The 14,665-nt window shown below is 44.6% G+C and overlaps 1 protein-coding gene across 11 annotated transcripts in view; it reads left to right on the top strand.

The window, feature by feature from the left end:
* The window catches only part of NSUN6 (NOP2/Sun RNA methyltransferase 6), a 42,218-nt gene that overhangs the window by 15,834 nt on the left and 11,719 nt on the right, over nt 1-14,665 (top strand). For 7 of the 11 annotated variants that reach the window (XM_065583002.1, XM_065583004.1, XM_042857512.2 and 4 more), the window contains 3 exons: nt 797-943; nt 1,059-1,140; nt 8,906-9,025. In XM_065583002.1, coding sequence (XP_065439074.1) covers nt 797-943; nt 1,059-1,140; nt 8,906-9,025 — 349 coding nt within the window. The remainder of the gene's footprint in view (nt 1-796; nt 944-1,058; nt 1,141-8,905; nt 9,026-14,665) is intronic. The other 4 variants (XM_065583003.1, XM_005308112.4, XM_065583005.1 and 1 more) reach the window with 1 other exon arrangement.

Consider the following 14,665-nt stretch of genomic DNA (forward strand, 5'->3'; position numbering starts at 1 on the left):
CCTATCCACACCCCCGCCCCCTGATCACCACCACCCCAAACTCCTCTGCCCTCTATCCAAACCCCCGCTCCCTTCCCCCTTACCACCCTGCCTGGAGCATCGTTGGCTGGCAGTGCTACAGCCGCACCGCCCCGCTGGAGCCAGCCACGCCATCGCCACCGCGTAGCACAGAGCACCGGGTCAGGCCGAGCTCTGCAGCTGCGCTGTCCCAGAAGCTTGCAGCCACGCCGCCCAGAAGATTGCGCCGGCGGTGGAGCGAGCTGAGGCTGCAGGGGAGGGGGAACAGCAGGGGAGGAGTCGGGGGCTAGCCTCCCAGGCCAGGAGCTCAGGTCTACATAATATTTAGTCCTGCCATGAGTGCAGGGGACTGGACTAGATGACCTCTCAATGTCCCTTCCAGTCCTATGATTCTCCTACTCACATTCTTCTTTCAGCTTTTTAGAGTTTCTCAGATTTGCATATTAATAAATAGTAGTAAAACCTAACATTTGTACAGCACTTTACATTTTTAAGTCATTGATCAGATATTAATTAATCCTCACAACACTGCTACAAAGTAAGTAAATTAGTAGTATGCCAGTTTTACACACGAGGAAACCATTCTTTCTTGGCTATTTTTTAAATGTGCAAAATACAAAGGAATATTTTCTTTACTTTTCAGATCAGCCATTTAGTGAATCCAATGTGATGACATTTCAAAGAGTATTCATTAGCTTGGGTTATAAAAATTGTAAAAGGTTTATTTTATTTGAGTTGATTTTTATGTATTTTCACTTATGCAAAATTCTGTTCACAGTTACATAAGTATAACCCTGATGTCTAAAGAGGAATGTGCCCCTTTATCATTAATATCAATATTGCTGAAAAACAAAAAGCAGACCATCACCAGCCAAAGTAGTATCAATTGTGTCACTCAGAAATTTTCTGAATGTCTTGTGAAAAGGTGATTATTAAGAGAACAAAGGAATATTTCGATGACAAAATGTAATTTTAAGAACTTTAGAACAGAGCAGATAATTTAGTGGATTCAGATTTAATGTGAGTTTCTTGCTTTTCAGAGGAATAGGTGTAAGAATGACAGACCCAGTTTACCTTAGTCCTTCGTTGGACAATGTGCTGTCCAGTTACTTGTTTTTGCAGGTAAGTGCATTACTAAATAGGGCTGTACAATTTTCAGAAGAATGAATATCCTTCAAGTGGTTCATTAGAACTCTAAAGGGTTTCCATTTTCAGAGTGCTTCCATAACACCCATTTCAATACTTTCTTCACGGACGTTGGATATAGATAGAATATAGATAATGCCCCCACCTGTGCCTTTCCCACCATAGTGGTCATTCTACATCCTGCAGGCAGCATACAGGCAATATTTTCCCAAGTCACCAAGCAGCAAGGAGAAATATATAGACACTCGTCACCAAAGCCAGTAGAGCCATCCAACATCTCCCAGGAACAGACTTTTGAGGAAACAGAGCAGTAATTAGAGCAGGAGGCTTTTCTTGCAACCAAATCATCTTCCTCATCTGACAAGACCATCATGCTCTGCCCCCTACTACCGGAGAAGATTTCAAACAGTTTCAGGAACTGTTTAAAAGAATAACTGACACGCTTCAAATCTCTCTTAAAGAGGTTACCGAATCTCAGCATAAGCTCATGCACATACTCCACACTGACATCTTCCAAGATTGCCTTGCCCATAAACAAGACCATTATGGAGCCCGCCACAACCATCTGGAAAACCCGGGCCACAATCCCACCTACATGTAAGAGAGCGGACAAAAAATATTGTGTCCCTTTGAAGGGGCTAGAATTTTTATTTTCCCACCCCTGATCAAATTCTCTTGTGGTGGACACTGTTAATGAAAGAACATAAGAACGGCCGTACTGGGTCAGACCAAAGGTCTATCTAGCCCAGTATCCTGTCTTCCGACAGTGGCCAATGCCAGGTGCCCCAGAGGGAATGAACAGAACACATAATCATCAAGTGATCTATTCTCTTGTCGCCCATTCCCAGCTTCTGGCAAACAGGCTAGGGATACCATCCCTGCTTATCTTGGCTAATAGCTATTGATGGACCTATCCTCCATGAATTTATCTAGTTCTTTTTTGAACCTTGTTAGAATCTTGGCCTTCACCACATCCTCTGGCAAAGAGTTCCACAGGTTGACAGTGTGTCGTGTGGAAAAAATACTTCCTTTTTGTTTGTTTTAAACCTGCTGCCTATTAATTTCATTTGGTGGCCCCTAGCTCTTGTGTTATGAGAAGGAGTAAATAACACTTCTTTATTTACTTTCTCCACACCAGTCATGATTTTATAAACCTCTATCATATCCCCCTGTAAGAGGTCAGACTCACCCCTGCGGCGCCTCCTGCTGGTTATCCTGGGAGTTAGCTCACTCCAGCCTGGAGCGCCCTCTGCAGGCCAGTGATCCACCTTGTCGTTAGCGCTGGCCCCCATATACCTCCCAGGACCCCGGTACTCCTTGCTCTGGGTGCTGCCCCCTGGCAGTACCCACACATGCTGGGTCTCCCCTCCCAGAGGAACCCCCACCCACTAACCCCACTTCGCCTCAGTGTAAGGCTACTGCCAGTCATCGTCTAGCCCCACGCCTGGGACAGACTGCAGTATCAGCCTACTCATCACTGGTAAGGAGGGTTTGGACCTGCTGTCTTGGCCCACCTCTGGGCTGCCCTCTGCAACCCCCAGTACCCCTTGGCCCAATGCTAGGCCACAGCCTGGGGCTTTCCAGGTTGGAGCTCCCCAGCTCCTCAGCCTTTCCCCAGCCCTGCTCCACTCAGGTACCCTGTCTCCAGCTCCCGGCAGCCAGACCCTTCTCTCTCTGAGTGCAGAGAGAGACTCCTGAGCTCCTGGCTCCCAGCCTCTTTATACAGGCCAGCTGGGTTCTGATTGGGGCATGGCCCAGCTGCAGCCACTTCCCCAATTAGCCCAGCTTTTAGAGCTACAGCTTTCAAGCCCTCCCAGGACACTTTTTAAACCCCTCAGGGCAGGAGCGGGTATCCACCCCGCTACACTCCCCTTAGTCATCTCTTATCCAAGCTGAAAAGTCCCAGTCTTATTAATCTCTCCTCATAAGGCAACATTATTCCAGGTCCACACCTCATCATAAGGAGTGGAAAAGGCTGGATTTACTTGGCCACAAGGCCTACTCTTCAGCAACATTACTGTTTAGAATTGCCAATTATGAAGCTCTCTTGGCAAAATATGACCATACAACATATTCAAAATTAGCAGACTGTATTGAACTTATACCAGAGGAAAAGAGAGAGCAGTTTACATTGCTCATTTCTGAAGGCCACCTTCTATGTCGAACAGCCCTTCAGGCAACACTGGATTCTGCTAACACTGTGGCGAGGACAATCACAACGGCCATCTTAATATGCCGGGCCTTCTAGCTGCACCTGTTGGGGTTTCCAAGGGAGGTGCAATCAGCAGCAGATGACCTTCCTTTCGAAGGTCCGAAGCTGTGTGCCAGCAAGATTGACAAGTTTCCTTAAAGGACTTGAGAGTCACTCTTAGATCTCTAGGCATCTATACACCTGCAACAAAATGCAAACAGGGCAAGTATTATACGTCATAACATCTTAGGCTCTGTACACACACAACCAGAAACAGTATGATCCTAAAAGATGTAGGCAAAGACCACCCAAACGAAGATCAAATTCTTCACAGCTGTCCACATCACAGCAACCCACCTCCAAACAACAAATTTGAAGATTTGGTTGTGGGATTGACAGACCTCCCCCAACTATTGTTGCTAACTCCACACTCCACCAATCATCTGTTTACAGACCATCTGGTACCACTCTATCCATTCTCGCGTATTTATCACTTCTGACAAATGGGTACTAGAGATCAGCAAAACCAGCTATTCCATCCAGTTCCTCTCCATCCTCCCTCCCCGCCCCTCTTCAGGAGACCCCTCTCACGAGTCACTCTTGAGGCGGGAAATAGAACACCTTCTGCAATTAGGCATGGTAGAACCAGTGCCAGTACAACACAGCGGGAAAGACTTCTATTCCCATTATTTTTTAACACAGAAGAAGTCTGGGGAATGGAGACCCATTCTCGACCTCAGGAAACTAAACAAATTTATCAAAACACAACATTTCAGGATAGTAACTTTAGCAACAGCATTTCCTTCTGTGGAATGAGGGGATTGGTTTGTAGCCCTCGACCTGCAAGATGCATATTTTCACATCATCGTGCACACAACACACAGGCGGTTCCTCCGATTTGTATTGGGACAGGACCACTTCCAATACACGGTACTACCCTTTAGTCTCTCCATGGCCCGTTGAGTGTTTTCCAAAATTCTAGCAGTGGTGGCAGCCCACCTGAGCAAGCAAGAGGTCATGATCTACCCATATTTAGACTATTGTCTAATCAAGGCTCACACTCGAGAAGAAGCCGTCGAAGCCATGCAAAAGACAATGTCACTTTTCATAGATCTCAGTCTACAAATAAACCTTCAAAAGTCAACGCTAACACGAGTTCAACAACTGGACTTTATTGGGGCCCACCTAAACTCTATAGAGGCAAAAGCATCACTATCACCTCAGAGAGTCGTTGCCTTGACAAACTTGATCGATACCACGATACACAGTCTACAAGTATCCGCTAGGACCTGCCTTCATCTACTAGGTCACATGGCGGCGACCACATATGTCATAAGTCAGTGGTTTTCAAACTTTTGTACTGGTGACACCTTTCACACGGCAAGTCTCTAAGTGTGACCCCCCCCTTGTAAATTAAAAACACTTTTTTTTTCTTTAACACTTATAAATGGTGGAGGCAAAGCAGGGTTTCGGGTGGAGGCTGACAGATCGCAACCCCCATGTAATAAGCTTGCAACCCCCAGTTTGAGAACCTCTGTCATAAATCATGCCAGACTATGCATGCGCTGCCTGCAAGCTTGGCTCAGGACAGTATACATCTCACACAAACACAGACTGAACAAACTCCCCTAAGCATGCCAGTTAAGGTTATCCCATCTCCTAGAACTGGAAGGGACCTTGAAAGGTCATCGAGTCCAGCCCCCTGCCTTTACTAGCAGGACCAAGTACTGATTTTGCCCCAGATCCCTAAGTGGCCCCCTCAAGGATTGAACTCACAACCCTGGGTTTAGCGGGCCAATGCTCAAACCACTGAGCTATCCCTCCCCCGTTAAGGACTCGTTACAGTGATGGACCCACCTGTACAACATGTGCGCAGGTGTCCCCTTTCTACACCTCTGTCCCCCCACCCCGAAATGATCATTACAACTGATGCCTCCCTACTGGGATGGGGTGCCCGTTTAGACAGTCTCACAGCACAGGGCAGGTGGTCTCCTTTGGAATCAACACTCTACATGAACATTCTGGATCTGCAAACAGTTCATAATGCCTGTGCGCACTTCATGCCTCTAGTTGAAAACAAAGCCATACAGGTCATGACGGACAATGTGGGAGGAGCGAGAATGTACTCCCTATGCACAGAGGCCAAAAAGTTGTGGACATTGTGCATCCGACACAACATTAACATATCAGCCACCTACCGGGATCTCAGAACATCACAGCGGACGCTCTAATCTGAAAGTTCACGCATGACCACGAGTGGGAAATAAATACCTCCCTGATCCAGAACATATTTCAAAGATGTGGGTTTCCCAATTTGCCAGAAGCTGGAACAGCAAATGTCCAACGTTTTGCTCCAGAGTGGGTCTGGAACCAAAATCCAGAGGAGATGCATTTTTCATCCAATGGGACATACCTCTCCTGTACGCCTTCCCTCCCATCCCACTACTGCCCAGAGTGACACAAGATCAGATCTGATCAAGCCAAAGTCATTCTGATTAGCTCCAGCATCCCCAGGCAAACATGGTATCTATACCTACAACAGATGTCAGCATGCCCACTATAAGTCCTTCCACTTTTTCCAAATCTCCTCTCTTATGATGCATACCAAACTCTGCAAACATGGAGATGGTCCATCCGAGAGTCTGGCTCCTCAGTGATTCCCAGGTGAGGAGATGATCTGCTCCAAAGAAGTTAAGGACATCTTGCTAAACAGCAGACGGACAATTACACGCTCGACATACCTCCACAAATGAAGAGATTCTGCATGTGGTGCCTAAACAAACAAATGGAAGCCACCAATTCTACCCTGCCCATAGTCTTGGGCTACATACTTTACCTTAGGAAATCAAGTCTCAATGAATTAATTACAAGTACATCTGGCAGCAATTACAACCTTCCACCACAAGGTGGATGACTTTTTGATCTTTGCACACTCAACTACTAAAAGAATCCTGCAGGGCGTTTGTAACCTCTACCCAGAACCTAGAGCCCCAACTGCTCCGTGGGACCTCACCTTAGTGCTTTGATCTCTGACGACTACCCCATTCGAACCTCTGGCTACGTGTTCACTACTACATCTTTCCATGAAAGTAGCCTTTCTAGTAGTCATCACATCAGTGAGGCATGTTGGAGAAATAGGGGCCTTAATGGCAGACACACCATATACAATTTTTCTTAAGAATAAGGTCACTCTGAAACCCCACCCTAAATTCTTGCCTGAAGTCTCTTCTTCATTTCACCTCAACTGACCCATCCATCTTCCCACATTCTTCCCTAAACCTCATAAGGATAGGCAAGAGGTGACATTCCACATTCTGGATGTTAGAAGGGCACTAGTCTTTTATCTAGAATGGACCCAGCTGTTCAGAAAAACTTCTAAGCTGTTCCTCTCCACCAGGAACGCTCCAAAGGCAAACCCATTTCTAAGCAGACTTTTCAAATGGATTTCGGACTGCATCCAGCTCTGCTACTGTCAACATGGCTACAGCCCCCTTCACAGGTCAGAACACACTCCACAAGAGCAGTAGCCACATCAGTAGCCTTCTTGAATGACGTGCCTTTTAATGTCATATGCAAAGCAGGTACTTGGGCATCACCCCACGCATTCATACAACACTATGCATCTGACACTCGGCTGGGTCACAGGGTCCTATCGTCCATTCAGATTTAACTCCAATCCCCTCCTTCCACCTGAGGTGCACTGCTCTACGGTCACCTAAAGTAGAGCACCCACAGGGACATCACTGGAAGAAGAGAGGGTTACTCACCTTGTGCAGTAACTGAGGTTCTTCAAGATGTGTGTCCCAGTGAGTGCTCCTCTATCCTTCCCCCCTCCCCTCTACTTTTGGAGTTCTAATTAGTCCTCTGCCGTAGAGAGGGAACTGAGCAGGTGCTGCTCAGCGCTAATCAACTGCCACAACAGGTGCAAGCCGGAGAGAGCACATTCTCTGACTAGAGATGCAGAGTGCTCAATCACCTAAAGTGGAGCACCACGGGACACACATCTCGAAGAACCTCAGTTACTGCACAAGGTGAGTAACCCTCTCTTCTCCCCAGTACATGTGCTCTGTTAATACAGTGCAAAGCTTGCTTGCAAGTGCCTTAAATCATGTGTTTGAGATCTAATATGTTAGCATTGGAGCTCTAGCTTTGGAGCTGTAGTTTACATTTGTAAAAAATTAAATTTCCGTTAGTATTCAGATTAAGGAACGTGATTAGCTAATCTACAAACACCTTGTCTCTACCAAAACAATCTGCATCTCTGTCGCCTTCCTGGTCTCTCTCAGCATGCCCCCTCATGTCAGGCTTCTTGCCTTCCCCTGTCTTCAGGTGGAATTCCACAGTTCTCCCACTCCATACCAGGCCCTGGGCTACCATACCTTGTGTATCAACTGTGCTTGTTCAGAAGCTCTGACTCTGGTTCTTCCCTTGTGATCAGTGGTATATATAGTGACCAGAGAGCCACCTTAAACCCAAAGGATTGTTTATTTTACCAGTTGGAACAAAGCTTTTAGAGAAAAGGGATTTTAAAACAAACAGTATACACACAAATCTATCTTGTCCATAGGCTTGCCATTCCTGAGGGTGGCCTAGGCAGATCTAACTTCTTCAGGCACTCCAGTGGGTGCTGGGTGTCAGCTGGGTGGCTGAACAGCTCCTCAATTAGCCTCCCCACTAGAGAGAGGGAGTTTTCTACACATGCAGCGCTGCAGCTGCACTGATGCAACTGTGCCACTACAGCACTTCTGGTGAAGACGCTCTATGCTGATGGGAGAGAGCTCTCCTGTCGGCGTAATAAAACCACCTCTGCGTTCCATGGTTTACTCCGGCGCTTATGTCAGTGTAATTTATGTTGTTCAGGGGGGTGGTTTATTTACACCCCTTGAGCAACATAAATTATGCTCACATAAGCTGTAGTGTAGACATAGTCCATGGCACTTTTTATCCAGTCAGAGTTCCTTTGTTTCTGTCAGATCCTGGGCTTCAGCCCTGCTTCTCAAATCAGATCAGTAGGCTCTACAGGAGATTGAGGCAGACTCCAGAGCTAAGGACTCTGCCATTGTCCCATACCAACCCTCAAATGTTTGCTGAGGGATGGTTTATTTTGAGCCATTATTCTGCTTCCTAGTTGCTTTCTTTACAGCCCTTCATTAAGCTAAACAAACAAATTCATACAGTAAATCTCCTAATGACCAGGTCAACATGGTATTACAGGGCAGCTCCACGTCAGTCACAGTATCATCCTGTTTTATTTAGCTTTATAGTTGCCTTAGTCAGTCATGAATCCCCAGGAAATGCCCAGCGTCTCAATTGTTAATGTTTAAGTTTAGGAGAAAAGCAACCAGAGATGTAAAGTGAAAGTGAAAGATATACACTTAATATGAAGTATTTAAATTGAAATTATTTAAGCTCTGTAATGGAGAGAGCAACAAAAATATAAGTGCCTTCACTGCTTGATGAGACGGTTTTCAGTATATATTCCCTACTTTTGTCATCCCTGAAACAAGACTGTTTTAAAGCACTATTTCAACCTTTTTGTTTTAATGATAGAACTTGCCCTCTGCAGTTGTAAGCCATGTTTTAAACCCTCAGCCAGGAGAGAGAATTCTGGACATGTGTGCTGCACCTGGGGGAAAAACAACCCATCTTGCAACATTAATGCATGACCAGGTAAGAAAAGTCATTGAGCATTTTTTATCTCAGTAAGGAAGGTTTGACCTGCATTTCATTAGCATGGCTCACTTCGCTTATCTATTGATATCCAACGATAACACAAAATAGAAAACCATTAATATTTGAATATGCTGCTTACTTTGCAGCATGTCAGAATTATTGAAATAAATACAGGTCTGTCTTTTCACATAGTCACTTATTACAAATAGAACTTTATTTGCCTCAAACTAACTGATCTGGTTTTAGTGGACATTTGTGACCAAAGTTTTTTTACAAAGTGTTCAAATCTTTGTTTAGCAGAAGCATTAATAATGTGTAGGGCAGTGTTGAGGAATGTACAAGAGGAGGATGTATGGGAAGCATAATGAGTTATTTCTAAAGTGCCATAAGACTCCACAACTTTTTAAAAAACACAGAAAGACAAAGTCCTTGCCCTAAGGAGTTTTTCAGTCTAGGAGACAAGTAAAATACAATATAAATAGGGCTTCTGATTTTAACAGATTAACACTGTTAAAACACCCCAATGCAAATAAATAAATCAATAAATCACTGTTTATCCAATAGACACTGGAAATGGCTACTTGTATCTAATGGCTCGTCTACACAGATCAGTAATGCTGAGTAGAGGGGTGTGATTTCTAAAGCGTACTAATGTGTTGTGCATTAATTGGTCTATGTAAACCCTGCTGGCATGCACTAAAGATTCCCTGGTGAGCTTTAATGTATAATGCAGTTTGAAACGATACTGTATTAAAGCACACTCATTGTTCTTTGAGTGATCGCACATGTGCATTCCCCTTTTGGTATGTGTGCATCCCGTGCACAGTCATTGAAAATTTTTCCTTTTGGGCGACTTGAGCACCCTCTGCTGCTGCGCACCACTGTGCACTGGTATAAAAGGCCCAACTGCCCGATAGCTCCCTCAGTTCCTTCTTCCTCTCGTGAGGGTCGTTGGAATCACTTGGCTTGCCTTAGCAAGTGCTCTTAATATTTGTGTTCATTGTAAATTAATCGTAGATAGTTTTCTAGATAAGTGGTTTGCAATCTTTTCTCTGCTGTGGCACACCTTTAATTATTTTGAGGCACACCACCATATTGTCTCCAAATGAACTCTGCCTCTTATTGTCTCAGTTTAAGCTGTTTACCACCCTTGGCATTCACAGTTTGTACAATACTGTTAATTATGTTACAGTCTAACATCAATAACTATCTTGTACAGACTGTGACAAGTATTTTCAGTTGACTCACACATTCACACCAACAAGATGCCAAATAAAAAACTTGCTTTATTATATGATGAACAACAAATAATACAAAAGTTGTACCATTCAAGAAACCTCAAGTAACAATATTATATATCAAGATTTATGGTATTACCTTTTCATCTTTGAGGCACTTCTTTTTTTGTATGGCTTTGGAAGTAAGCATCATCAAATGCCTAACTCCAGGTCAGAGATCCAAGCCTAGCACTATCTGATGTGGAATGGAACTCCAAAATCATAGAATCATAGATTATAGGACTGGAAGGGACCTCGAGAGGTCATCGAGTCCAGTCCCCTGCCCGCATGGCAGGACCAAATACTGTCTAGACCATCCCTGATAGACATTTATCTAACCTACTCTTAAATATCTCCAGAGACGGAGATTCCACAACCTCCCTAGGCAATTTATTCCAGTGTTTAACCACCCTGACAGTTAGGAACTTTTTCCTAATGTCCAACCTAGACCTCCCTTGCTGCAGTTTAAACTCATTGTTTCTGGTTCTATCCTTAGAGGCTAAGGTGAACAAGTTCTCTCCCTCCTCCTCATGACACCCTTTTAGATACCTGTAAACTGCTATCATGTCCCCTCTCAGTCTTCTCTTCTCCAAACTAAACAAACCCAGTTCTTTCAGCCTTCCTTCATAGGTCATGTTCTCAAGACCTTTAATCATTCTTGTTGCTCTTCTTTGGACCCTTTCCAATTTCTCCACATCTTTTTTAAAATGCGGCGCCCAGAACTGGACACAATACTCCAGCTGAGGCCTAACCAGAGCAGAGTAGAGCGGAAGAATGACTTCTCGTGTCTTGCTCACAACACACCTGTTAATGCATCCCAGAATCATGTTTGCTTTTTTTGCAACAGCATCACACTGTTGACTCATATTTAGCTTGTGGTCCACTATAACCCCTAGATCCCTTTCTGCTGTACTCCTTCCTAGACAGTCTTTTCCCATTCTGTATGTGTGAAATTGATTTTTCCTTCCTAAGTGGAGCACTTTGCATTTGTCTTTGTTAAACTTCATCCTGTTTAACTCAGACCATTTCTCCAATTTGTCCAGATCATTTTGAATTATGACCCTGTCCTCCAAAGTAGTTGCAATCCCTCCCAGTTTGGTATCATCCGCAAACTTAATAAGCGTACTTTCTATGCCAATATCTAAGTCGTTGATGAAGATATTGAACAGAGCCGGTCCCAAAACAGACCCCTGCGGAACCCCACTCGTTACGCCTTTCCAGCAGGATTGGGAACCATTAATAACAACTCTCTGAGTACGGTTATCCAGCCAGTTATGCACCCACCTTATAGTAGCCCCATCTAATTTGTATTTGCCTAGTTTATCGATAAGAATATCATGCGAGACCGTATCAAATGCTGCTCTGAATTCAATGAATAGAGCAGTGATGCATGCTAAGATTCACAGTCTGTGATGAGTGACTACAAATTATATAAAAAAAAATACAAATAACAAAAAAAACTTTTAATGAGACAGCTGAGCTTGTCTTGGTGCACAGACTCATTTAATCCTGGGAGCAAATGTTGACAGTGCCACCCTGAACTCTTGAGATTACAGGATATTCGCCTCCCACTTCAACCAGAAAGAGTCCAATAGCGTGTCATCAACCTTTATTTTCAAAGTGTGAACCATTTTAATTTGGCAAGCTGATCTTGAGCCATTATTGCCACATTCTTAGTGCTTTGCATCGCAGAGGAACTTCAAGGATCTTCGACCCAGTCGAAATCTTCTCTATTAATTGAAGGAAAATATTAAATAACATTTTCTTCCAGACTTTCCAAATGTTCACAAACAATGTTGACCAAAATACTGCCAGCAGGATCTGCTGCATTTGCCAAAGGGAACATTTCTATTGTTCCTTTTGCTACTTTTTCACACCAGAGGGATAACTTAGGCCGGGGTGGGCAAACTTTTTGCCCCGAGGGCTACATCTGGGTATGAAAATTGTATGGTGAGCTATGAATGCTCACGAAATTGGGGTTGGAGTGCAGGAGGGGGTGAGGGCTCTGGCTGGGGGTGTGGCTCCAGGATGGGGCCAGAAATGAGGAGTTCAGAGTACGGGAGGAAGCTCCGGGCTGGGGCAGGGAGGGAGGAGTGCAGGGGGGAGTGAGGGCTCTGCGGTGGGGCTGGGGATGAGGGGTTTGGGGTGTAGAAGGATGCTCTGGGCTGGGTCTGAGGGGTTTGGAGGGTGGGAGGGGGATCAGGGCAGGGGGGTGGCTCAGAGATGCAGGCTCCTGGAAGCAGCGGCATGTCCCCCCTCTGGTTCCTACGCAGAGGTGCAGCCAATGGGAGCTGTGGGCGTGGCACTTGGGATGCGGGCAGCATGTGGAGCAGAGCCCCCTAGCTGCCCCTAAGCGTAGGAGCTGGAGAGGGGAGATGCCGTTGCTTCCGGGAACTGTGCAGAGTGGCCCCCGACCCTGCTTCCCGGCTGGAGCGCCAGAGTGGGGCAAGCCCCAAGCCCTGCTTCCCAGCAGGAGCTCAAGGGCCTAGTCATCTGTTTGGAAGACGTCTGCATTTCCAAGGAGAAGATGGAGAAGGAGGAGGAGGAGGAGAAAAGTTACTTCAAGAAATCGCTAACCCCTGCTGTTTTAGGTGCAATAGATAGTCCAGGACATGCTGGATAGAGGACTGCTTTGACGAGACCCCAGATTGACAAGACCAAATAGAAAAATGCCTCCATTATGAATGTAAGCAGCTTTGGTAGCTCAGATCTCTTATCAGCTGGCAACAATATCAGCTTTCCATCTCCATGTGGATAACCTTTCTGTATTTTTTGGTGATATGACATTCAGATTTGTGAAGAGCCAGAAAAAGTTGTACCCTCAAATAAGAGAACCTGTCCCTCCTAGGACTTGAACCTAGTTTTGTGAAAGATCATAGGGCCACTGTTTGACCCTTCAGCAATGTGCTTCTTACTATACCTGTCTCTAAAAGTGGCTTTCCTGATAGCGATAGCTTCAGCCAGGAGGGTGGTCGAAATGCATGCTCTGACATCTGAATCACCTTATACAAGCTTTTTTAAGGATAAAGGTGTACTTGTGCTGTTATCTGAGATTTCTCTCTAAAGTGGTATTTAATTTTCGTATTACCCAGTCAACTAACTTACCCCTCTGCATTGGAGTTGTCTGGCAAGAAGGAACTGAGGGCATTCGGGGGTAGTTGGGCCCTTTACCGGCACGCAGGGGCACACAGCAGCAGAGGGTGCTCAAGCTGCCCAAACAGGTACCACTAAGGGAAAAATTTCCAATGACTGTGCACAGGGTGCATGCACGCCAAAAGTGGAATGGACATGTGCAACACATCTTAAAGAACAGCAATTACAAAAGGTTAGTAATTGATGTGGGAAAATGGATCAGCTGCAGCAGGCCGTGGAGGCATTGTGAGTGCTTAATATTGGAAGGCTTAGTGAAAGTTGTATGTTTGACAAAGGGAGAAAGTCTATTACACGTGAAAGGGATGCATGAAATTTAACAGTTGGAGGAAGACAAAGGAGAAAACACACACAAGCACTATGTCCTTCCAAAAAAAGTATAGGGAGAGAGGTGTAAGGACTTGCCCATATCAAGGCATGTTCAGTCTGAAGGAAAGGGCTATGAGGTTGTTCTTTTACATGGGGGGGGGGGTGTCTATTTTAGTCATTTCAAGAAAATGTAACATTTATTAGCTGAATTGTCATTTTTGACTGGAATGTATACAATGTGAGGTGAGTTAGAGAGATCTTACAGTTTGCAACAGAATGCACTTCAGTAGTTATCCATGCATTCACAGTAGGACTTTGCAATGGTTAGTTGTGAGTACTTTAAAAAGCCATACAATTTGCTGTATGTGACAGTCTGCTTGAAATAATCATTGTGGTGCTTAGGGAAGTGGCCAGCCCTTCAATACAGGAAAATTGCAAACATGCATAGGCATTCAGTAGGTAGAGCCATGAAATTTACAAATGAAGAGCTTCAGTGTGGTGATGAAGAGCTTCTATATAGCAATGTGCCTTTGCCATTGATTTACTTCCATCTATAGTTTTTACATGAGACACATTTTTCATAGTTTGGTGCTGCATCTGCAACTTTTAGACATTAAATATTTTTGATTTATAAGGAAAAAAGTATTCCTCTTATTATGTGTAACTGTAATTCCATCCAGAGACTCTACCAACCTCAGACCACAGGAGTAAAGTTTCAGGAGAATGCAGTTGTTGAATTGGAATTATATAAATTAATGTACTTCCTGAACATGTATAAAATAAGGCTCCTCTAATTTGTCTGCTTTGCTTTGCTTTTCTGCTTGTAAAGTCCATTTCCCCCCTACATTTATCATTTTCCATGTTGCATTTAATAAATAATATTTCTAAAATGTTTGTGTGA

Source organism: Chrysemys picta, chromosome 2, assembly GCF_011386835.1.
Source record: "Chrysemys picta bellii isolate R12L10 chromosome 2, ASM1138683v2, whole genome shotgun sequence".
Taxonomy (NCBI): domain Eukaryota; kingdom Metazoa; phylum Chordata; order Testudines; family Emydidae; genus Chrysemys; species Chrysemys picta.